Below are 26799 nucleotides of genomic sequence, written 5' to 3' on the forward strand. Positions count from 1 at the left end.
CCGTCCTAATAGATGGTATCTCATTATGGTTTTGACTTGCATTTCCAGAATGATTACTGATCATTATTTTGGAGAAATGTCTATTCAAGTCCTTTGCCCACTTTTTAATCAGGTTGTTTGTTTTTGTTGTTGTTGAATTTTGGGGTTCTTCACATACTCTGGATATTAACCCTTTTTCAGGTAGGTGATTTGCAAATATTTTCTCCCATTCCACGGGTTGCCTTTTCACTCCGCTGATTGCGTCCTTTGATGCACAAAAGTTTTTAATTTTGACATGGTCCAATTTATCTACAGCTTTTTTTGGTTGTTGCTTGTGCTTTTGGTATCATATCCAATAAATCAATGCCAAATCCATCGTCATGAAGCTTTCCCCCGATATTTTCTTTTAAGAGTTCTGTAGTTGTAGCTTTTACCTTTAGGTATTTGTATCCATTCTGCGTTAATTTTTATATATAGTAAAAAATAAGAGTCCAACTTCCTTCTTTTGCATGTGAATATCCAGTTTTGCCACACCATTTGTTGAAAAGACTGTCCTTTTCCTATTGAATGGTCTTGGCGTCCCTGTCAAAAATCATTTGACCATATATGCAAGGGCTTATTTCTGGGCTCTCTATCCTAATCTATTAGTCTATATGTCTGTCTTTATGCCAGTACCAGACTTTTTTATTAATTTATCCAATCATTTATTTGTTCATTCATTCATATTCATTTAACAAATAACTGAGTTATTAACTGTGCTCCATGGTATAGTGACAGGCCTTAGGAATATAATTGTGAGCAAGACAGAGTCTCTCTCCTCAAGGAGCTCTGTGAAGAGGAACCACAGACTGGTATCAGAACAGACTACACCCCTGCTATAGTTTGTTAAAGATCATTCCCAACAGTCTTTGCATCATCTTCATAAAACATGAAGTCATAAGGGAAAAAAAACGCTTTATTGATTGCTACCTAGAAGTACCTAAGTACCGTGGCCTCTATATCATTATTACTGACAAATTGTGGTGCCTCCCTTACCAAATTTGGTCAGTGCATTATGTGTTAACGGGCACACTCACATTTACAGTGGTGTCTGTCCTTTGTATAGAGGTTGGTTTGGGTACATTTCCTCTTTGTTTCAACAAATACCGAGTACAAAGAACATCTAGAATCTCCACAGGTGTGTGTGGACTTATATATATTTTTGGTGCTCTCTCCAAGTGTTTTTAGCATCCCAGTGTAGCCAAGCAAGAAACTTATTTAATTCAAAAACTGCTAGTTATTTTTTATTTAAAATGCAAAAAAAATATGTTCTTTCATTACAAAAGGTGAATAAAACTGGCAACAGATCTAGCTTCCCATGTTTCCCAGCACAAACACCAAACGTGACAGTGAACTGTAGGGTTGTGTACAGTTCTCTCTTTCCTTCATGTGTCTTAGACTAGCATCAGCATTGACTGTCCTGCAAAATAGCCTTGTTTCCCAGAAACAGGAAGACTACTATACCTGGGTTGGGAAATCTATCCTTGCCAGATCCAAAATAATAATGATAGAAAAGTAGATTAAAAATATTTACATGGTTGTAACATTTCTGATGGGTTTTTTTCAACTCTAGCAATTTTATAGCCACTTTTTACCTCTTCTTCTTTCCACAGCTCTTTAATCTCTATTATGAGGTGCTAGCTACTAGAAGGGAGGTAAGATTAAAACTGCACACTGATGCAGAAAGCTCACTCTATCCTTTGAGGATAGCACGACACTGTTTAGATTACGTGGCACTGTAGGAAGTTTTGAAATTAGAAAACGTTAGAATTCCAGTTTTGCTTTTCTTTTCCAAGACTGTTTTAGCTATTCAGTGTCACTTGAGATTCCATATGACTTTTAGGAAGTATTTTTCCTTTTCTGAAAAGAAAAAAAAAAGCCACTGGAATTTTGATAGGGATTGTATTGGGTTGGCCAAAACGTTCATTCGGGTTTCCCATGTTACCCAACCCAATATTATTCAGTATATCACTTTGGGTTGTATTGTACATCTTAACAATATTAAGTCTTCCAATCCATGAACACATGTCTTTCCATTTACTGGTATCTTTTTAAATTCCTCTCAAAAATATTTTGTAGTGTTTTTAGTGTACAAGTCCTTGGTTAAGTTTATTCCTAAGTATTTTATTCTTTTTGACACTGTTGTAAATGGAACTGTCTTTTTTTTTTTTTTAATTTATTTATTTTTGGCTGTGTTGGGTCCTCGTTTCTGTGCGAGGGCCCTCTCTAGCTGCGGCAAGCGGGGGCCACTCTTCATCGCGGTGCGCGGGCCTCTCACTATCGCGGCCTCTCCCGTTGCAGAGCACAGGCTCCAGACGCGCAGGCTCAGCAGTTGTGGCTCACGGGCCTAGCTGCTCCGCGGCACGTGGGATCCTCCCAGACCAGAGCTCGAACCCGTGTCCCCTGCATTGGCAGGCAGACTCTCAACCACTGCGCCACCAGGGAAGTCCCAAGGAACTGTCTTCTTAATTTCCTTTTCAGATTGTCCACTGTTAGTGTATAAGATTGTGACTGATTTTAATTTGTTGGTTTTGTATCCTGCTACTTTGTTGAATTTGTTTATTAGTTCTAATAGTTTTCTGTGGAATATTTAGTTTTCTGTATATAAGATCATATCATTTGTGAACAGAGATCATTTTTCTTCTTTCTTTTCAATTTCGATGACTTTTCTTTTTCTTGCCTCACTGCTCTGGTTAGGACTTCCAGTACTGTGGTGAATAGAAGTGATGAGAGTGGGCATCCCTGTCTTATTACTGCTCTTAAAGGTAAAACTTTTGCTTTCACTCTTAAGTATGCTGTTAGCTGTGGGCTTTTCATATACGGCCTTTATTATTTTGAGGTAGTTTCCTTCTATTCGTAGTTTGTCAAGTATTTTTATCATGAAAGGGTGTTAAATTTTGTCACATGCTTTTTCTGCATCAATTGAGATGATCACATGTTTCTTTTCCATCATTCTGTTAATGTGGTGTACTATAATGATTGTTTCATTTGTCAAATTTTCCTTGCATTCCAGGAATATATCCCACTTTGTCATGGTGTATAATCCTTTTAATGTGCTGTTGAATTGTTTGCTAGTATTTTTTTCAGGGTTTTTTCATCAATATTCATCAGGAATATTGGTTTGTAGTTTTCTTTTCTTGTAGTGTCTTTGTCTGGCTTTGGTATCACGGTAATGCTGGCCTCATACCATGAATCTGGAAATATTCCCTCCTCTTCAATTTTGGAAGAGTTTAAGGAGGATTGGTGTTAACTATTCTTTAAATGTTTGATATAATTCACCAGTGAAGCTATCTGGTCCTAGGCTTTTCTTTGTTGGAAGGTTTTTGAATACTGCTTCAATCTCCTTACTAGTTATAGGTCTGTTCTAGAAATAGAAATAGATTTTCTATTTCTTCATGATTCAGTCTTGGTAGACAGTGTCTCTAGGAAATTATCCACTTCATCTAGGTTACCCAATGTGTTGGTTTACAACTGCTCATTGTACTCACTTATAATCCTTTTTATTTCTGTAAAATCAGTTTAATGTCTCTTCTTTCATGTCTGATTTCAGTTGTCTTTTTCTTCTAGTGGTTTCCACGATCTTCTCTAATGTTTTCCCATTTTGTTTTATTTCTTTTCTTCTGCTAGCTTCAGAGTTTGTTCTTTTCTTAGTTCCTTAAGATGTAAATTTAGGTTGTTGATGTCAGATTTTTCTTTTTTAATGTAAGATTTTACAACTATAAATTCCCCTCATAGCACTGCTTTCACTGCATCCCATAAGTTTTGGTATGTTGTGTTTTCATTTGTCTCAAGATATTTTCTGATTTCCCTTTTCTTTTTTGACTTCTTGACTATGAGTGTGTTATTTAATTTCCACATATTTATGAATTTTCCAGTTTTACTATTGATTCCTAGTTTCCCTACATTTTGATCAGAAAAGATACTCCGTATGATTTCCATCTTTTAAAATGTATTAAAACTGGTTTTGTGGACTATCAAATGGTTTTATCCTGGAGAATATTCCATGTGCACTTGAGAAAAATGTATTCTACTGCTGTTGGATGGAATGCTCTCTATATATCAGTTTGGTCAAATTGGTCTGCAGTGTTGTTCAAGTCCTCTGTTTCTTTATGATCTTCTGATTGTTCTAATAATCACTGAATGTGTGGTACTGAAGTTTTCTTACCACTATTGTAGAGCTATTTCTCCCTCCATTCTGTTGATGTTTGACTCATATATTTAAGACTTCTGATGTTTGGTGCATGTATGTTTATAGCTGTTTTATCTTCTTGGTTCATTGACCCTTTTATCATTATATAAACATTCTTTGTCTCTTGTAACAGGTTATTACTTAATCTATTTCTTATAATACAAATCCACTCCTGCCCTCTTTTGGTTACTATTTGCATGGAATATCTTTTCCATCCTTTCACTTTCAACTTGGATGTGCCCTTAGAGCTAAAGTGAGCCCCTTGTAGGTAGCATATAGTTGGATATCATTTTATTCAACTGCCTTTGTAATCCTATAAAAAATAAAAAGTGGAGTTGTAAACCAGAATTACCATTCTACAGGTTTTTATATTTGCCAATGTATTTCTTTCTTTTTATTTCATGAGTCTAACTAGAATTTATCAATTTTATTTAACTTTAAAAAAAAACCAATGTTTGCCTCCATTGACTTTATTGTTTTCCTTTATTGTTTCCTGTTGCATTGATTTCCACTCTTATCTATTTTATTTCCTTCATTCTGCTTACATTGGATTCACTCAGCTCTTATTCTTCCATCTTCCAAAGGGAGAAGCTGTGACCACTGATTTTGGATTTTTCTTCTTTTCTGACACAAGCATTAAAAACTCTAAATTTCCCTCTAAGCTGCATCTCATAAATTTTGATATGTTGTATTTTCTTTATCATTTGGTTCAAAATTTCTATAAACCCTTGTGATTTCTTTCGTGACAAATAGGTTATTTAGAAGTGAGTTTTTTTAATTTATAAACATTTGACGGCTTTTCTGGATGTACTATAATTGTTTCTTTCTTATCAAATTTCGATGAGATCAGAAAACATGCTCTGTGTGACGTCCATCCTTTGAGACCAACTGAATTTCTTTTACGACCCAGATATGACTTATCCGGATGAACATACCATGTGCACTTGAAGAATGTGTAATCTGCACTTATTGGATGGGGTATTTCTTAGATGTCAACTAGGTTGAGGTAGCTCAGAGTACTGTTCAAATCTTCTATATCCTTGCTGATTCTTTGGTCATGTTGCTCCATAATTCCTAAGAAAGGGATGTTAAAATCTGCAACAATGGCTGTAGATTTGTCTATTTCTCTCTTTAGCTCTTGTTACTTTTTGCTACATGTATTTTTTTTAAAAACAGATCTTTATTGGGTATAATTGTTTCACAATACTGTGTTAGTTTCTGTTGTACAACAAAGTGAATCAGCCATATGCATACATATATCCCCATATCTCCTCCCTCTTGCATCTCCCTCCCACCCTCCCTATCCCACCCCTCTAGGTCATCGCAAAGCACCAAGCTGATCTCCCTGTGCTATGCTGCTGCTTCCCACTAGCTAACTATTTTACATTCGGTAGTGTATATATGTCGACGCTGTTCTTACTTCGTCCCAGCTTCCCCCTCCCCCTGCCATGTCCTCATGTTCATTCTCTATGTCTATGTCTTTATTCCTGCCCTGTCACTAGGTTCATCAGTACCATTTTTTTTTAGATTCCATATATATGTGTTAGCATACGGTATTTGTTTGTCTCTTTCTGACTTACTTCACTCTGTATGACAGACTCTAGGTCCATCCACCTCACTACAAATAACTCAATTTCGTTTCTTTTTATGGCTGAGTAATATTCCATTATATATATGTGCCACATCTTCTTTATCCATCCATCTGTCGATGGACATTTAGGTTGCTTCCATGTCCTGGCTATTGTAAATAGTGCTGCAATGAACACTGTGGTACATGTCTCTTTCTGAATTATGGTTTTCTCAAGATATATGCCCAGTAGTGGGATTGCTGGGTCATATGATAGTTCTATTTTTAATGGAGCTGGAGGAATCAGGCTCCCCAACTTCAGACTATACTACAAAGCTACAGTAATCAAGACCATATGGTACTAGCACAAAAACAGAAATATAGATCAATGGAACAGGACAGAAAGCCCAGAGATAAGCCCACTCACATATGGGCACCTAATTTACGACAAAGGAGGCAAGAACATACAATGGAGAAAAGACAGTGTCTGCAATAAGTGGTGCTGGGAAAACTGGGCAGCTACATGTAAAAGAATGAAATTAGAACACTACCTAACACCATACACAAAAATAAACTCAAAATGGATTAAAGACCTAAATATAAGACCAGATACTATAAAACTCTTAGAGGAAAACAAAGGAAAAGCATTCTTTGACATAAACCACAGCAAGATCTTTTTTGACCCACCTCCTAGAGTAATGGAAATAAGAATAAAAATAAACAAATGGAACCTAATAAAAGTTCAAACCTTTTGCACAGCAAAGGAAACCATAAACAAGACGAAAAGACAACCCTCAGAATGGGAGAAAATATTTGCAAATGAAACAATGGACAAAGGATTAATCTCCAAAATATAGAAACAGCTCATGGAGCTCAATATCAAAAAAACAAACAATCCAGTTAAAAAATGGGCAGAAGACCTAAATAGACATTTCACCAAGGAAGACATACAGATGGCCAAGAGGCACATGAAAAGATGCTCAACATCACTAATTATTAGAGAAATACAAATCAAAACTACAATGAGGTATCATCTCACACTGGTCAGAATGGCCATCATCAAAAAATCTAGAAACAATAAATTCTGGAAAGGATGTGGTGGTGAAAAGGGAACCCTCCTGTACTGTTGGTAGGAATGTAAATTGATACAACCACTATGGAGAACAGTATGGAGGTTCCTTTGCTACATGTATTTGTGAAGCTCTATTATTTGACGCATACACACTTATAACTGCTATGTCATGCTTATGAATTGACCCCTATATCATTACAAAATGATTCTATTCATCTCTGGTAATTCTCCTTGTCTTAAAGTCTATTTTATCTGATATTTAATATGGCCATTCCAGCTTTCTTATGTTTGTTGTTCCCATTACACATCTCTTTACATCCTTTTAGTTTTAATTTACTTGTCCTTGTATGTAATGTATGTCTCTTACAGACAACATACAGTTTGTTCGTGCTTTTTTATCCAATCTAACAACTGCTGCCTTTAGATTAGAGTGTTGAGTCCATTTACATTTAACATAATCACTGATATGGTTCTATTTAGTCTGCCATTTTGCTATTGGTTTTACATTTGTCCCATCTTTCTTTGTTCCTGTTCTTTCTCCCCTACCTCCTTTGACTGTGTCCATTGACTATTTCATTGTATTCCATTTTAATCCCTCTAGTTATATTTCTTTCTAGCTGTATGCCTTTCTATTATATTTTTAGTACTTGTTCGAGGTATGTGCTAGGCTAGCAGTCCCCCAACATTTTTGGCACCAGGGACCAGTTTTGTGGAGGGCAATTTTTCCACGGACAGGGGGGTGGAGGGGGATGGTTCAGGTGGTAATGTGACCGATGCGGAGCAGCAGATGAAGCTTCGCTCGCTTGCCCGCCACTCACCTCCTGCTGTGCGGCCCAGGTCCTAACAGGCTGCGGACCGTTACCAGTCCGTAGCCTGGAGGTTGGGGACCCCTGTGCTAGGCAATATCTAATATGCCTCCCAGTTATCCCCACATCCCTTGTGTAATGCCCATTTCTTGAGTGTGGACTGAACCTAGTGACTTACTTCTAATAACCAGAATCTGGCAAAAGTGATGGATTATCACTTCGAAAACTACCTTACGAAAAGACTCTGGCTTCCATCTTGCTTACTTCCTCTGATGGAAGCCAGGTGCCTTATTGTGGGCTGTCCTACAGAGAAGTCCAGAAGCAAGTAAGTGGATGAGGCCGCTGGATGACAGCCATAGAAGACTGAGGGCCCCAAACCAAGAGCCCACATATAACTGAATCCTATTAAACATATAAGTGAGAACAGAAATGGATTATCCCCTCAGTTAAACCTTCAACTGAGACCACAGTCTCAGCCAATACTTTGATTTCAGCTTTATAAGAGAACCTGAGCCAGAAAACTCAGCTATGCTCATGAAATAAATGTTTGTTGTTTTAAGCTGCTAAGATTTGGAATAATTTGTTACACAGCAATAGATAACTAATAATGATTTGGGTACATGGAAGTGAGGTGCTGCCTAAAAATTCGCAAGTGTTTTTTGAACCAGGTAGTGGTCAGAGTCTAGAAGGATTTTCAGTAGTGTGCCAGAGAAACACAAAATTGACTTGAACAGGCTGTTAGTAGAAACCTAGAATTTGAGGACATTGCCAATAAGGGCTCAAAAGGAGGTGAGAAATCCTTTTTATACAGTGGTAGAAAGCCACACCATCATCTTCAATAACACGAAAAATAGAAAACATGCCTAATGAATTGGGTGAGTGCTATAGCTAGCTAAGTAGATTTCCAAGCAAAGTATGTCTTGCTGCTTACAGTAAAAGGAGAGTAATAAGTTAAGTGAAGGACAATTAAAGAAAAAGGAACTGGGGTTTCATGGTTTTAAAAATTCTTAGTCTCTCCAGAAGGCAAAATATGAGCAATTAAGAAATGGCACCCAAGCTAAGTTTGCGCACTGCCTAGAGATTAAGCCAACAGTATAAATCAAAAAATCTTTTGTTAAGATCAAAAAGATCAGGGCTTCCCTGGTGGCACAGTGGTTAAGAATCAGCCTGCCAATGCAGGGGGCATGGGTTCGAACCCTGGTCCAGGAAGATCCCACATGCCGCGGAGCAACTAAGCCCGTGAGCCACAATTACTGAGCCTGCACTCTACAGTCCGCGAGCCACAACTACTGAAGCCTGTGCACCTAGAGCCCATGCTCCACAACAAGAGAAGCCACCGCAACGAGAAGCCCGTGCACTGCAACGAAGAGTAGCCCCGGCTCGCCGCAACTAGAGAAAGTCCTCACGCAGCAACGAAGACCCAACGCAGCCAAAAATAAAATAAATAAATTTATTAAAACAAAAAAAAGAAAAGATCAAAAAGATCAAACGTGGTACATCAGAGTACATTCACACATAAAGACCTTTAAAAAGATTAAGGGTGTGCATCTCAAACAACAGTGCTTCTGAAAAACTTAAGGACACTGTCCTTCAATCTTCTGAGAAGTAACCCAACCTAAAAAGAGATTAGTTATGTGGCTTTTGTCTAATGGAGTGAACACACATAGGATTCATAGGAGGTCTACAAAGGTTTTGAGAAAATTATATCAGCAAAATCACTGCCCTTGGACTGAAAGGGACAGAGTACAAAATGAAAAGGGACCATTGGACCCCCAAAATTCTTCTGGAAGGAAGCAGACTAAGAAAACTACTCAGCTGCAAACACAAACTACCCAACCGCAAACACATACTATTTTTCATGAAAAAGAAAGGATAACTCAGAAGATGGAATCAAAAACCTAGTGGGAGGATCCAAGAGACATGGAGTATTATACCCAGATCTTGAGCCCTAATTAAGGAACTTCCAACATTTGCCCAACTGGATTTCAGAATTGCTATAGACTTCTTTGTACCTCCTATTATTCTCCTTTTTAGAAATGTCTATAGTAATTATCGTATGTTGGGCGTGTGGGGAGCAGTTAACTATTGGAATAGACATTTCTCCAAAGAAGAGACACAAATGGCCAGTGAGCATGTGAAAAGATGCTCAGCATCATTAGTCATTAGGAAAAAATGCGAGTTAAAACCACAATGAGGGCTTCCCTGGTGGCACAGTGGTTAAGAATCTGCCTGCCAATGCAGGGGACACGGGTTCGAGCCCTGGTCCGGGAAGATCCCACATGCCGCGGAGCAACTAAGCCCATGCGCCACAACTACTGAGCCTGCGCTCTAGAGCCCACGAGCCACAACTACTGAAGCCCACGTGCCACAACTACTGAAGCCCACGTGCCTAGAGGCCGTGCTCCGCAACAAGAGAAGCCACCGCAATGAGAAGCCCGCGCACCGCAACGAAGAGCAGCCCCCGCTCGCTGCAACTAAAGAAAACCCGTGCGCAGCAACAAAGACCCAACTCAGCCAAAAATAAAATAAATAAAATAAATAAATTTAAAAAAAAAAAAAAAAAAAACCACAATGAGATACCACTAACATGCTCATTACAATGACCAAAATCTAAAACACAGAAAATACCAAGAGTTGAGGATGTGAAGAAAGTGGAACACTCATATTGCTAATGGGGATGTAAAATGGTACTATTTTGGAAAATGGTTTGATTCCCTAAAAAAGTTAAAAATACACTTACCACACAACCCACTGCTAGATATCTACACAAAAGAAATGAAAAACACATGTCCAAACAAAAATATGTATATGAATGTCCATAGCAGCATTATTCAGAATAATTAAAAACTGGTAACAATCCAAATATCTATTAACTAGTCAGTGGATAAACAAATGTAATACACTCATCAATGAAACACCATTCAGGAATAAAAAGGAATGAATTACTGACACATGCCACATGAACTTCAAAAACAATAACCAGATGCATAAGACTACATAATTCATGATTCCACTCATATGAAACTTCTAGAAAAGGCAAAACTATAGCGACAGAGAGCAGAGCACTGTTTGCCTGGGGCTTGGAGTAATTCCATATTATAAAGATATTAATTCTTCCCAAATTGATCTACAGACTCAATGCATTCTCAATCAAAATCTCAACAGGGGCATGTGTGTGTGTGTTATTAAAACTGGCAAGATAATTCTAGAATTTATATGGGAATGCAAAGAACCAAAAAGCGTCAAGGTGGTCTTAAAGAAGAAGAAACCTGGAGTGCATACACTACACTACCAAAAATCAAGACTTATTTTAAAGCCACGGTAACTAAGGCAGTGTAGTATTAGTACACAGACAAAGAGACCGTCGGAGGAGACAAGGGTCCAGAAACCGACACAAGTAAGATTTTCTGGTTTACAATAATGGTGTCAACTATAGTAGTGGGGAAAAATAGCTTTTTTAAATGATACTGGGTCAAATGGCTATCATTTATCCACAGGAGGGGTGGGGGGATGACCCCTACGTCACTTCATACATAAGAATCAACTCCAGATATAGCACATATCCAAATGAGAAAGGTAAAATAAGGAAGCTTCTAGAAGGTATCCCCATGATCTTGAGACAGGCAAGGTAAGAAGTCTTAAACAGGACACACGCAAAAAAGAATATCACAGATGACTGACTAAAAATAATTATATTATAATTAAATATTGTTCAACAGAACATACCAGTGAACGTGGGAGAAGACATTTGCCATACATGTATCGAAGAATTTGTTTCCAGAATATATAAAGAGTTGCAACAAATCAATGGAGAAAAGACTGACAAACCATTTTTATTAAAATGGGAACAAACAGGAACTTCACAAAAGAAGATACCCAAATGGTCAACAAGCATAGAAAAGTGTGCTCAATATCATTAGTCATGAGGGAAAATGCAAATTAAAACTCACATCCACCAGACTAGAATTGCTAAAGCTAAAAAAAACTGACCAACCAAGTACTGGTAAAGATGAGGAACCACAGACTTTGAAAGCTTTACTGGTGGAAATGTAAATTGCTATAACCATTTTGGAAAACTCTTTGGCAGTATCTACCGTAATTACACTTCCAAGTCAACACAGTATACATATGTGCACTAGAAGACGTGTGAAAGAATGTTCACAGGATTATTTGTAATAGCTAAAAGCTGGGAAATCCCCAAACATCCAACAATGGCAGAATGGACATAAAAATGTGATATATTCACACAGTAATAAAATAAAAAGAAAAATCCATTGCTAAATGCAACAACATGGATCAATCTCACTACATAATGTTGAACAAAAGAAGCTGGAAAAAAGTGAAACCAAAAACTAATCTATGTTGATATAATGCAGAATAGTGGTCACCTTTTTATGAACCAAAAACTAATCTATGTTGATATAATGCAGAATACTGGTCACGTTTTGCAGGGACAATAAATGATTGGGAGGGAGCGAGAGAGAGGTTTCTGGAGAGCTGGTCATGTTCTCTATCTTGATCTAAGCAAAGAAATGATCAACACAAAATGCAGAGTGCTGGCCTTTCAGGACAAGGGGGAGGAGGCACGGCCGAAGGTCTCCTGGAGTAGTGATGTGCTATTTCTTGGCTGGGTTAGCAACGTAGGGATGTTTATTTTCTAACTTCTCTTTAAACTGTGCCTGTCATTTTCATACACTTTTTACATATATGCTATGTTTCACAGAGGTAAAACTTTTTAAGAGTAATACAACTACTGCCTTATAAATCAGAAAACTAAAATGAGAACTAACTTTAGATTTCACATCTTTGCATTCATCTGAGCAGCAAGTAATACTGTTATATACCATCTGCAGAATAGTTTTCTTACGGTATTGCTAAATATCAATGAAACATAAAAATAATTAACAACAATTAATACCGCAGTAAAGTATCAAATAACACTGAAAGAAAATGAAATTAACTTCCACAGATCCACAATATATTTATTTTAATATTTCAAAGGGAACTTTATTAGGAATAAAAAGAAAAACAAAACTAAATTTTAAATAAATGAGAAGCTTGACAAAACCAAAAAATGACCAGAGATTCATAAACATTTTAAGACTTCGTATTTTTCCCCATTTCCTACTTTAAAATAACACATTTGATTTTAAAATTAAAAACCAGCTTTAAAAGTCACTCATTTGAATCAACGTTTATTAATATATCTCTGGTTTAATAGTATCAACACTCAAGAGAGTATTTTAATTCCCTTTAAGTTTTACAACACACATAAGCTTACTGTCATCCTTTTTTGTTTAAAAGAACAATCAGAACTAAACTGTTCAATATTATGATCTCACAAAAAGAAACTTGCTTGTGAAACAAAGAGATACTTATTACAAAGCCCCACTCATTAAAAAATTTTAAAATGGAAGAAGTGACTAAATTTGTCAAAAATCTGACTCAATGAAAAAAAAAAGTCTAAAAGAAATGCAAGGCCGTTATTTTCAAAGCTATTCCATCTCAGTTACAAATTGTTGTCACTAGGCCTTGCCTTGGTAAATACCTAAGAATGATATTTAATTAGCACATCACTGTTGAAAATTAATGAGCAGCTAAGTGGTCCCATGAGTGTGTGAAACACACTGTTCTACTGAGGATCCTAAGAAACAGTTTCCACCCCTTGTTTATGAAGCAGTCTAACCCCTAGAGCTCAAGGGTAAACGTCTACCTAACCAGTGTCCATTCTGACAAAAAGACCAAGTTAATCCTATTTGTTCCTCACTAAACATTCTCTCCAAACACAATGATGAAAAAGATTGACTTTTCTTTCATTAATTTAAGAAAATTGATTAATTTTTCTTTCTTCCAAAAAGACTTGTTGGGGAGAGGTCCTCTTAAACCTTAGACTGACCAACAGGAAGCTACTAGATACTGATCACGGGTGATCCTCACCAAAGAAGGGAGATACCCACGAAGTGCAGTAAGCGCACAGCACAGGTCTCTCCCGGGGGCAGAGGCAGTTCAGATGCACCAACACCCACCTCCCACTTCCCACCTAGACAGCAGCTCTCCACCTGGCAGGAAGACCCAGGTCTAGAACTCCAAGCCCCACTTGGTAGCCCCTAATCACATACGGCTACTTGAACTAATTAAAACCCAAAATTCAATTCCTCAGCCACAGAAGCCACACTGCAAGTGCTCAGCAGTCACATGTGAATGGTGGCTGCGATGCTGGACAGCACAGCTGCAGAACATTCCCACCGCTGCAGAGTATACGTAGCATACGTACGGCATGAAGATACGTAACGTACTACTGCAGAATGTATCTTTGCCTCATCAACAGGGCAACTCGTAAATAAAATGAATGTACTTTTTGTGAATAATATTTAAGGATGTTTTACTACGTGTAACCCTAACCATAATTATTTATGCCAATGGACATAAAGAATCCCTAGGAAGGAAAGGTAATGATAAGCTCCCCCATAAATTCATCCAACAATTTAGAAGCAGGGGCTATTTATAGGGCAGTGCCATTTACATATGGAAATGGAGTGTAACAAATTTAAAAGATTCTATCTACTATAGTTGTTTGAGTACACAGACTAAAAATTAAATCAATATTTTTAAAGTGAAAAATGTTTTTTCACACAGATCAACATACTCAACCATAAGTACATTTTTTCATTATACTTGGTCACCATCTGCTGGCGATGTTCTTAAACTGCACCAGCACATGAAACACGGGCTGTGCTGGGAGACATTTTTAAAGGACACAGTCTCAGCTCTTCGCCACAACGCATTCCTGGAAAACCACATCATAAAGAGGCTCATTGTAAAGCAAATCATATTTTCCACAAGGGCAGGACTATAATTAGATTCTTCATGCCAAACTAAAATCTGGCATCAACCCACGGAAAGATCTCATTAAAGCAAGATGAAGAAATTATAGTCCTCTATACTCATTTAAAATAGGATAATTATTCTCCAAGTCCTTTCTTAAAGGTATGAACATGTTTGTTATTTGAAGGCCACAACATAAATCAAAAGATAAAACTTTAATTTATATAAAGTTAACCTAAATCTAATATGGTAAAAGTAATATATAATAAATAATAATTCTGCTTGCATGCTCCTAGAATTCTTAAGCAATCTGGATGATGACTCTTTATAAAGTGGCATCTGAGGAAATGTAAACAACTGCTGCCTTCTTTTTCAGCAGTGAAGTCCTCTAAAATAAGCAGCATTGTCTCTCCTCCACCGTGAAGCAGTGTTTAAAGGTCGGCATTGATTCCACATCTCTCCTCTTTGCTTTCTCCTAACTCGTAACTCTTAATTAACCAAAGTTTCCAGTAGAAATAATAAGGGGTATTACATCATTCTTTTTCATCTTCCCCTACCCAGAACCTAACTACACTCTGGTGATAAGCTAACAGACCACATCATACTTGACTGAAAAGTTATAAAAATAATTACAAGCCATTAAAAAGAAGCTTCAAGACATTTTTCACAGTACAGGAGGACAAGAATAAAACCTATTATCTTTGTGTCTGTCTTTGGGATAATGCACAGAAAAAAGCACATAGAGACGACAAGAACTGAAGTCTAATATCACTTAGGCAGCTTCTAACACACGCTGTGATAAAATATTTAAAACCAGGGCCAGCCACACTGTGTTCCCTCTATCCTGGAAAAGGGGGCTTGCTGAGTTATCTAAATAAAGACTGATTCAAAGCCTCTTTTATTTTATTTTTACTTTATTTATTTTTTTATTTCTTTGGCCGCGCTGTGTGGCTTTCGAGATCTTAGTTTCCTGACCAGGGATTGAACCCGGGGCCCCGGCAGTGGACGCACTGAGTCCTAACCACCGGACCACAAAGGAACTCCCAAAAGCCTCTTCTAAAATACTATTATCTCTCTTTATTCTGAGAGTGTGCAGGATTCATACTTACAGTCAGAACTTTTCTGCATAGCCATTAATTTCTTTCTCTCAGGAACACAGAATGACTTTTAGGAACTGAAAATAATTAATGACCAATGGACCTTAAGACAATACCCTTTGGGAAGATTAGGTAACGAGAGAAGCAAAAGAGCAGTCACTCTTAACAAGCAAGCCCCTGTGTGGCCTGTTAGAGTAACCATCCCCGCATCACCGATGATGGCGTTACACCAGCCAGCACTTTCACAGGTCCCGTGTCAGAGGCTCGACGTGCAGTATTCACTTCACTCACACGACTCTGTCGTTAGTACTACCCCCATCTCCATCTTACAGGTGACGAAACTGGGGTTTAGAGAAAGTAAGTAACTTGCCTGAGGACACATGGTTGCCAAGTGTCAGAAGTGATATTTGAGCAAAGGCAAACTGCCTCATTTCAGCTCAACCTAGAAGTAACCAAGAACAAAGGTATAGTCGCCCAAGATTGCTAACACAGCTCAAGTGGAGAAAAAATGGATTATAGTGAAGTTTCCATATTTGCTGCATAAGTACTCATGCCTACATGGAACACCAGAAAGAATATGGGGTCTGGAATCACAAAGACCTAGATTCCAATACTGAATCCATCACTGGGAAAGTTTATTGACCTTACTGAAGCTGTTACCTCATCAATAAATACAAAGGGCAATTTTGCCAACCTCACAGAATTACAGAGAGGATGAAATCAGATAACTTACAAAAGATTTCTAGAAGAGTATTTAGCATACAGTAGGTGCTCCATAAACGTACAACTTGCCTCACTTGGTTCCTATTTTAACGAACTAGAAATACAAGTGAAATCCACAAACATTGAGATCACTTATTAGGAAAATTTCATTCTTATGTTTAAATCTGTATATTTGCTATATATGGTTAGATTTATTAATGTGCATCACTATTGTAAATAGTGTGTACGCCCAAGCATTTTAATAAGATAGTATTTTGGAAGGCAACTTGACACTATCTATCAAAAAATGTGTGATTATTAAAAATAACAGAGACACGTGTACAAAAAATTTTTGAACTTTTCACACCAGATTACTCCCACTCCCTAAAGGTAAAACAGTTTCGCACGTGGCACCCAGAAATATTCCATGCAGGCGTACCCATACGTATCCATATATCCTCTTTAAAATACACACACACACACACACGAATGGAAGCTTACTACACTTTCATGTACTTCTTTTGAACTTCATATACCTTAGAGATCATTCCATACTAGCCCATATATTTTTGTTACCATTGCACAAGACGCTGAACCTACTACTAATCCCACCAACAGCTCGCCCATTAAATGCTTTACTGTGCCCAGCCACGGCATCAGTAATAGCCCACACACACACAGGCGCATGACGATACATGGACCAGGATGCTAACTAAGGCGTTCTCTATAACACTAAAGAATCAAAAGCAACGAGACGGGTAAGGTACAGTAAATCTACGCTATGGATTATTATCTGTGATGAAAAAGATTACACAGGTTACATGACACAGGATTAAGACACAGTTAAGTGGCAAAAGAACACTACATGTAGTACAAGCCAATTTATCATTTTTAATTACATACGTGTGGGTATGTGTGTACTATGGAATGATACACACCAAACTGTTGATGCCAACTACCTCTCGTGAGGGAAGTGAAGTGAGAACATGGAGAGAAGGACTCTTTTTACTCTTCAGAGGTCTACATTGAGATTTTTACAAAGAGCATGTATCATACACAGACTGTATAATTTTCTAAAATGAGGATAAAAACTATATCAGTCATCTACTGCTGCATAACCAATTACCACAGATGTAACAGCTTTAAACAACACATACATTTTCTCATAGTTTCTGTGGGTCAGAAGTGCAGGTGCAGCCGAGCTGAGTCCTCTGCTTAAGGCCACACAAGGCTGCTGCAATCAGGGTTTGCCCAGAGCTGGGTTCTATCTGGAGACTCAATGAGGGAAGAATCTGCTTCCCCACTGTCACGGTTGTCAGCAGCTTCCGTTCCTTCTGGATATGGGATTCACGGCAGCCTGCTTCTTCAAGCCAGCAAGGAAAAGACAGTAAGCCTCTAGAGCCAGTCTGCCAGCAGGGCAGAGTCTTATGTATCGTAATGTATTCATGGAAGTGACAGCCCATCACCACTGCCATATTCTATTGGTTAGAAGCCACTCGTAGGTCCTGCCCACACTCAAGGAGGAGGGACTGTACAAGGCTGTCAACACCCAGAGCAGGATCTCGGGGCCACCTGAAACTCTGTGTACCACAAAGACAGTTAGGATCTTTACCGTCTCTCAATGGTAAGCACCTGAAAGATGACCGGGAAGTAATTTACATGGATATATCTCACGGTTGTCTAACTGAAATTAACCAAACTGCACAGGGAGGAGATCTATGTCTATGGTCTCATTAGTAACATTTTGTAAAACCATGCTCCAAATTCAAATATAATTCAAGTTATTTCATTGCCAAGAAAAGCAGCAGCTATTTGACATTAAATACAATAAAAGGTCTCTAATAAAATGGCAAGGCAATTTGGAAAGTGGTTTTTCTAAAATAAACCATGGGTAATAACATAAGCTTACACCAAGAACTATGAAAAAGGAAAGCAAAGGATAAAACCAGGACAGGACTAGTTATGTGTTGAAACTGTCTGAAGTGAAATGCTAAGTTTACTAGCGTGCAATGTGTATTTGGTGGAAAAAAGCATGATGATAAGCCTGATAGAATATGACCTCATAATACTTCTAATGTGTCTAGAATGAGGCTACATGCCATATCCTACAGGAAGAATAAAGGTAAAGGAAAGGTGACATCTGTATTGAATAGGGAGTCCTAACAAAGAGTCTTCAAAAGGACTCTGCATCTTTAATAATATAAAAAGGCTAGGACACAAACAGCATAATCTAAAATGCCATTAGAAATACTTCACATACAAAAAGGTCTAAGTAAAGCAGGATTTTATAAAGTGATCAAAAAAGAAACACTAAGGGGGAAAATCTTTTAAGATTAAAGGGGACGTTCAAAGGACAAGTTGAAGTGGTTGTAACATTTATGAGGCAGCCTTAAACTTCAGTTCTAAGTAACAATCAATTATTCACTACAGAAACATACATGTGTCAAATATTATAAGCCTCTTAAACTTTTTAAACAACGTCTTGCAGAACGGAGGAGATGTATTAGGTCAACACGAGCAGATTCTAACTTTTTCAGCAGCACAGTATGACCACTCAGAGCAAAGGAACAACTTCAGAAAAAAATATGAAGACAGAACATCAATAGATTCCACCACCACTACTGATCTGATCTCACACATTTTCTATTTGGTCTTAAATCAATTGTATTGCCTTTACATGAAGTAAATGTTAGTTTTATTTTTAAGTGCCTTCATGTACGTAAAATTACAAGTATCTGTTAATTAATGTACATGCAAATTCAAATTTTTAAATAGATCAAGTTAAATTAAGAGAAGCATGTAAGTAAAGATACCCCTGAGAAGTTTTATTTTTGCAGCCCTACTTGGCCTTGGCCTTAGTGAAACTCTAGCACTTGACTAGAAAGAGACTTGCCTTTTCCAGTTGCTTCATTGTCTTTACTAATCGCATTGTAAAAATATAAAAAGGTTAGGACACAAACAGGGCATCTCTGTAGCCTATAACCATACATCTCTTAACTTCTAAAATTTATCCTTCCCTCAACTTTTTCTAACAGTACTTTTTGCAAATCCTTGTGAGCCATTCTCTCTCCACAATATGCCTGTCTCAGAGGGGTTGTGTCCAGAATAAATTCAATGTGTGGCAGTGCCTAACAGCCCATTCACTGACTCGTGTACGCACTCACCAAAAACTAAGACTCATGCCGTTTGTCACAGGTGCCCGCCCGGGGCCAGGCACTGGAAATACCATGCAGACAGGAAGAACACTGTCCCTGCCTCAGTCTCTGTAAAGAGACCACAATCTCCTTACACCCCTGCTTACTGCTACAAGGCTAACAAAAATTCCACAGTCACACCTCTTCTGCTTCTAAATCTCCTAGGAAGGCAAAAATTAGTATTTAACACCACCTGCTATGGACTCATCTATTCATTCCTTTTCACTCTTCCAAAACATGTCCTTAATTATATCACCTCTTCCTGTTCCATATTAATTTGTTTCCCCTTTCTAATAAAAAAATTTCATATGGACTGGATCTCTTGCTTTATGTTCACCTGTTCTTTTCCACCGTAATGCCTGAGGTCTGAAAAACATAACCAGACTATATCAACTACGAAGACATTTCAAATTACTAATAAGATTTCTGTATCTTTCAAGGAATAAACCAAAAAAACTTATAGCAGAAAAGAGAGGTTACATTGTTAACCTAATCAAATTCCAAAAATTAAAATTACCAAGAGAATGGTAAGGAGTGACGTATGAATTGACACTGTCCAATATTTTAACATTTCAGGGAACAGTGCCAAAGGTAAAACTCAAAATCTGATAAAAGTCCATTTTAAATCTATCCGTCCTAAAGGCCAAAAGTTATATACTACAGCAACAATTGTTTTATTGTGTACTTAAAAAACTTAGAAGTTCACTTTTATTTGTTCTAAAAATCCTATTTAAGCTTAGTACTCTAGTAAGAAAGCACAGTTTAATAGGGTTTATGTTTGCATTCATTATTTTATTAAATCAAAACGAATACTGTTCAATGAGGGGGAAAGGAGAAAAATTCAAGCATAAGCTTCAAGATGGATATGGAGGATGTTATATTTGGTTGTATTTGTTGGTTTGTTGTATATTTTACCTATACAACATTCCTTCATAGCCCTCAACTTCATAGCAAAAATATAAAGTAAACCAACTACTTACCATAAAAAAAAACATGGAAAAATGGAATGTATTAACCAGTTCCAAAGACAAGCTAAATAATGAAACACACTGGAAACCCCAAGTTCATGGCGTACCTGTGGACATGGGTCGGCGACTGTACCAAAGAGCAATCTTCTCCAGAAGAAAGCGTCCGTGACTCGCTGAATCTGTGCTCACCGTTCCCCAGCTCGCCCATCACCCAGTCTGGTAATCCTTCTGGGCTGGACCCTTTGGCTTGTGCTGGATTTGGTTCATCAAAATAGATGGACTGATTTTTAAAAATTAGAAAAATTATTCTTTCAAAATGTACTATATGAGATAATCAGTTAAGATTTCCATCAAGTTTAGTGACAACCTTTCAAATACTCAAATTCAATTACATAAAAATATATAAAAATTTATCATTCAATGAAATATTAAAATACATAAAATGGATAACTTATGTACATTTTAGTTATGTTGTGCTGTATAAGAAATCTGATAAATGATAAAATTACATGACAGATACATCTGATAATAATGATTTATATTACAAAAGGAATATTAGCTGTATGAAAAGATAAGTGAAAAGTTCTTTTTAAATCTTGTGCTCTCCTATTTCTTTCTGTGATCATTAACTACTCTGCGCGCACACACACACACACACACACACACACACAAATCAGTAGGCAGAGAAACCAAAATCAATAAAAATCAGAAATAAAAATTAGGAATCTCTTCATCTAGGAATAACAGACTTGAAGACCTAGAATTTAGTTGCCACAAGCTAGCTGAAAAATCAAAGACAGGTCTCTAGGCCTTTACATTATTAACATTTGTAAAATAAAGCCCTTTCCTACAATTCCATAAAATGAGTGTGAAAGGGAAAGCATGATACAATACACTCATATTTCAACATCTGAATCTGTTTCAGAAAATGTTCTACCTTCGGTCATTAAGAATAGATGGACCGGGACTTCCCTGGTGGCGCAGTGGTTAAAAATCTGCCTGCCAATACAGGGGACACAGGTTCGAGCCCTGGTCCGGGAAGACCCCACATGCCGCGGAGCAACTAAGCCCGTGCGCCACAACTACTGAGCCTGCGCTCTAGAGCCCGCGAGCCACAACTACTAAAGCCCGTGCACCTACAGCCCATGCTCTGCAACAAAAGAAGCCACCACAATGAGAAGCCTGCACACCGCAACGAAGAGTAGCCCCTGCTCGCTGCAACTAGAGCAAGCCCACGCGCAGCAACGAAGACCCAACACAGCCAAAAATAAATAAATAAAAAATAAATAAATTTTTTAAAAAACTTTAAAAAGTCATTCAATCCATCTCTCATTACATTAAATAATACATATAGAAGAGCTTAATAAACTAGAATTTACTGACATCCATAAATTATTACATAATCCAGTGAAAATTAGTGGGAAATTAAGGCTCAATATTTAAAAATTCATTTTAATTGTTTTAGAAATATTGTAGAATACTGCAGGATGACTAAATCAATTAAGTATTGAGCTTATGGTTCCATTAGAGCTCAATATCTGATTTCCATTCAAGGTGGAAAAAAACTGAATCAGGGAGCAAAAAACTAGTTTTAGCTAACATATTATCTAGGACTTGTAACTTAATAATATGACCATTCCCAAATGGGATGATAAATTGACACGTCTAGAGAAACAAACTAATGCATCTTTTGGTCAAAGACACCTACCATGTACGAAGGTAAAGTTTTCAGCGTCCCTGGCTCAGGGCGGTGGGTGAAAGGGCCCTCGAGAGCCCCTTGCCTGAGCATGTGCAGTAAGAGCTTTGCGTACAGATTCCGATTCCTCCTGCCTGTGACTCCTGCTCCTGTTCCTGAAGGCTCACACAGTTTTCTAATCCAAAGTGCACACCTCTGCCGCTCTAGAAATACACAGGGGCTGTTAAGAGACTTGAGTTCTCAGAAAATAAAACATTACATTAAAGACCCCTAAAACATCCGCTCTAGCCTGCAGCAGGGGTTGGCGGACAGCGAATATTTTAGGTTTTGCAGCCATGACATCTACCCAACTCTGCCGCTGCAGCATGAAAGCAGCCACACACCGTTCACACCACACGTCACCAAATGGTCATGGCTGCTTTCTAATAAAACTTTACAAAAAAGGCAGCAGGCTGGATGTGGCCCAGGGGCTACAGTTTGCCAACCCCTGGTCTAGAGTTTAACTTTATCAATTAACTAGCAATAAGATCTCAGGATTGCTACCAAATAAATCTCTGAGACAAAAATGTTCCTGTAAAACCATCTCTAAAATAATTTCAGTTGTGTTGAAAAATCTTTCTGTAATTCTCATTACACAAACCAAGAGAGAGAGAATGCAATCTTATTTAGCATTTTAAACCTAATCTAAAGTTGAATCTCAAATGTTTTATTTATTAAAACTGGTAATCTTCAGGGATTTGTGGATGATTTATTTAGGAATTTCTTTTAACCTCTCTAAAATCAATTGAGGGTTACATACTTACGTGTAATTTTGAAAAATAATTATCCCTTTAAAAGCTACCTTAAAAATGTAGCACAGTTTAATCCACATATAATGACCTATTGACTATCTTATCTTACCACGACACAGAATTGTTTTTAGGTCTCAGGAAAACCATTTTGACATTAATCTTTTATCAGTCTAACTCAATTTGAGGATTATATATCTAACACAAATCATAAATCTGCTTCAATCTCTTAGTTTCTAGAGGTCATATTCATTTATTGTTTTACCTACAAAAATCCCTGGGGCAGATTTACCACTTTGCTCATACTGGATTTATCACTACAGGTATGAAAGGTAGTCTCTAAATAACTTTTGTATTTTTAGCTTTGAAAATTCTATAATCACGAAACAAACTTCTTGAAATATCGGGCGTACTTTGTGCAAAAAGAAAATACAAACTAAAACTGATAAACTTAAGCAAACAGTTTTTCAAACTATGTATTTTTATATGCCCTGCAGCAAACTGAAATCCATATAATAGTCGATGAAAAGAACTTAGTACAACAATTTGGCTAATGAAAAAAATTAATTCCTCTATTTAAAATAATGGGGAAAACCATTATCAAAAGTAGAATTTAACTATAATGAAATTTAAGCTATTATGAATGTTCAGGCTCTTGACTGGGATGTGAGTTTCTGAGCATTCATTATGAATTAATTACATAAAAGAGGGTCAGGGATGTACCAATACATACTGACAATGAGTCATCAACCAAAGATTACAATTAATCCAATTCTAGGTACCCCAAATCCCTTTTTAAAAGATGAGGGACTTCCCTGGTGGCGCAGTGGTTAAGAATCCGCCTGCCAATGCAGGGGACACGGGTTCAAGCCCTGGTCCGGGAAGACCCCACATGCCGCGGAGCAACGAAGCCCGTGCGCCACAATTACTGAGCCTGCGCTCTAGAGCCCGCGAGTCACAACTACTGAAGCCCGCGCACCTAGCGCCCGTGCTCCGCAACCAGAGAAGCCACCGCAATGAGAAGTCACCCCAAGAACCCCACGCACCACAAGGAAGAGTAGCTCCCACTCGCCCCAACTAGAGAAAGCCCACGTGCAGCAACAAAGACCCAATGCAGCCAAAAATAAATAAATAAATTAATTTTTAAAAAGTGATACTGCACCTTTAAAAAAAAAAAGATGAAATACGAGGATAGTTTGAAGTACATTTATAATGAGAGATTTTAATATACATTTATTCTAATCAGCAGATCTAAGACAAGAAGGAAAAAAAGGCAGTGAGTATCAGAACAGGACACAGTATAGAAATATCATTAAATACTAATTCAACTAATCGTGAATGAGCCACGGGACAGGAAATGTTCATTTTAAGAAAAGCAGAGGAAGAAAGAAGAGGTTACCATCCAACGAGGCAAGAGAAGAAGGCAGAGGAAGAGGCGTGAAGGGAAGACCACACCAAGCCACCCTGGACTCAGACAGGCTGCAGGCCCTGCCTGGTACGATGCGTGACCACAGAATGCGTAACTCATACACTACGCTCCCTTTTCCCAACGCAGCTCCCTGGAATAAAGATCTAATATTGAGCTGGCTCCTCATCTTGAATATGAAGTTGACTCAGATACCTCACAGAAACAGGGAACTTGGACAACACTGGGGTAAAAGCCAGTCTCCTGGTCCCACTCCGAACCCTCCTCGCAAAAGCTGCCAAATCAGATTTACCTTTACGGCCAGCCTTACACCTACTATGACTCAGAGAATCTTCCTTGCTCCTCAAACTCTTTTCAACTGCTCTCTGATAAACCTTAAATTACCTGAAAATCTTTTACTTGAGACAAAGACTCACAGAGGAAAACAGGTTAGGAACTGCAGACAAGATGGCAACAAAAACTCATTCACACTTGATTTTATTCAGTCAACCAATGAGCATGTAAGACTAACAGATTCTTTTCTGCTTTGATAAACAAAAGGGTCAGAGACAGGTGGACAGCAGGCTCCTGAAAGATGAACCATCTTCATGGTAGGAGGAAAAAGACGCCGGAAACAACAGTTACAGCTAACTTTAAAGACCCGTGCAATTTAAGCTCATGACGTGTGAGAAGTGGTCTCACGGTAATAATACCTTTCCACAGTTCAGTAGGACATCATGACTAAATTTCTGTTTACCCTCCAACAGCTCAAGGTAAACAATCCTTTATCAGCTTAAGAGGAAAACTGTTATTAAATGAATCCACTTTTCATTTTGAACGTTCATGGGTTTGACTAAATAATACAAAAAAAAAAAATTAATTTTAAGAACGTAATTTTCAAACATAATCTTACCTGACCTATGGGGTAATTTTAGAACAAAGGGCTTCATATCTACCACAAAGTGATCAAATTCCGCATCCAGCTTCTCCCATTTTTCTTCTTCGCTTCCCATTTCCATAATTCAGCCTGTAAAAGATTTAAAATTAAAATATTAAGACCTGTATGCTGAAAACTACAGAACTCATGAAAGAGATCAAAGGAAACTCAGTAGTATTAAATACCCCCAAATTGATCTATAGATTTAATGCAATTCCAATCAAAATCCCAGCAGTATTCTTTGTAGATATACACAAGCTGATTCTAAAATTTACGTGGAAAGTTAAAGGAATTAGAATAGCAGAAACAATTCTGAAAAAGAAGAACAAGTTTGGAAGACTCACATTACCTGATTTAAGATGCACTATAAAACTACAGTAGTCAAGACAATGTGGTATTGGTGAAAGGATAAGACACATAGACCAATGGAACAAACTAGAGAGTCCAGAAATTGACCAACACAAATGTGGACAACTGACACTCGACAAAGGTACAATTCATGGAGAAATGATAGTTTTTACAACAAATGATGCTGTAACAATTGGGGATCCATAGGCATAAATAAATTTAAACAAACAATCTCACTCTGTATACAAAAAGTAACTCAAAATAAATAACAGGGCTTCCCTGGTGGCGCAGTGGTTGAGAGTCTGCCTGCCAATGCAGGGGACGCGGGTTCGAGCCCTGGTCTGGGAAGATCCCACATGCCGCGGAGCAGCTCGGCCCGTGAGCCACAATTGCTGAGCCTGCGCGTCTGGAGCCTGTGCTTGGCAACGAGAGGCCGCGATAGTGAGAGGCCCGCACACCGCGATGAAGAGTGGCCCCCGCTTGCCACAACTAGAGAAGGCCCTCGCACAGAGGCGAAGACCCAACACAGCCATACATACATACATACATACAAAGAATGTAAGCAGACAAGAATAGCATTAAAATAAATAAATAAATAAATAAATAAATAACAGACCTAAGTGTAAAAAGTAAAACTATAAAACTCTTAGAAGAAAACATAGACGAAAATCTTCATGACTTGGAGTTAGTCAAGGATTTCTTAGACATAACACTAAAAGCACTACCTGTAAAAGAAAAAATTGATATATTGGACTGTATCAAAATGAAAATTTTCTGTTCTGCAAAGAACTCTTTCCAGGAGTTGAAAAGATAAGCTACAGCCTGGGAGAAAATACTGCAAATCATTTACCTCAGAAAGGACCTATATCAAGAATACATACAGAACTTTTAAAACTAAACCATAAGAAAACGAACAACCCAATAAAAGTAATCAGCAAAAAAAAGTAGTTCCTTTACCAAAGAAGATATACAGTTGAGAAGTAAGCACGTGAAAAAGATGCTTCACATCATTAATCATTAGAGAAATGCAAATTAAAACCACAGTGAGATATCACTACCTGCCTATTAGGACAGCTGAAATTAAAAAGGCAAACACCACCAAAGCTGCTGAGGGCACAGGACGCGAGGCCTTCTCACGCACTGCTGGGAGGAACACAACGCGGTGCAGCCACGCCGGAGGACAGGTT

The 26799-nt window shown here is 37.8% G+C and overlaps 1 protein-coding gene across 12 annotated transcripts in view; it reads right to left on the reverse strand.

Moving 5' to 3' along the window:
• CEP112 (centrosomal protein 112) overlaps positions 1-26799 on the reverse strand; it is a 415119-nt gene that overhangs the window by 383222 nt on the left and 5098 nt on the right. For 9 of the 12 annotated variants that reach the window (XM_061177076.1, XM_061177080.1, XM_061177081.1 and 6 more), the window contains exons 2-4: positions 25241-25354; positions 22147-22337; positions 20546-20718 (exon numbers count right to left, since the gene is read on the reverse strand). In XM_061177076.1, the coding sequence (XP_061033059.1) occupies positions 20546-20718; positions 22147-22337; positions 25241-25346 (470 nt within the window). In that variant the 5' untranslated portion in view covers positions 25347-25354. Of the gene's footprint in view, positions 1-20545; positions 20719-22146; positions 22338-25240; positions 25355-26799 lie in introns of those variants that run through there. The other 3 variants (XM_061177069.1, XM_061177072.1, XM_061177073.1) reach the window with 3 other exon arrangements.

This window comes from Eubalaena glacialis, chromosome 19, assembly GCF_028564815.1.
Source record: "Eubalaena glacialis isolate mEubGla1 chromosome 19, mEubGla1.1.hap2.+ XY, whole genome shotgun sequence".
Lineage (NCBI taxonomy): Eukaryota > Metazoa > Chordata > Mammalia > Artiodactyla > Balaenidae > Eubalaena > Eubalaena glacialis.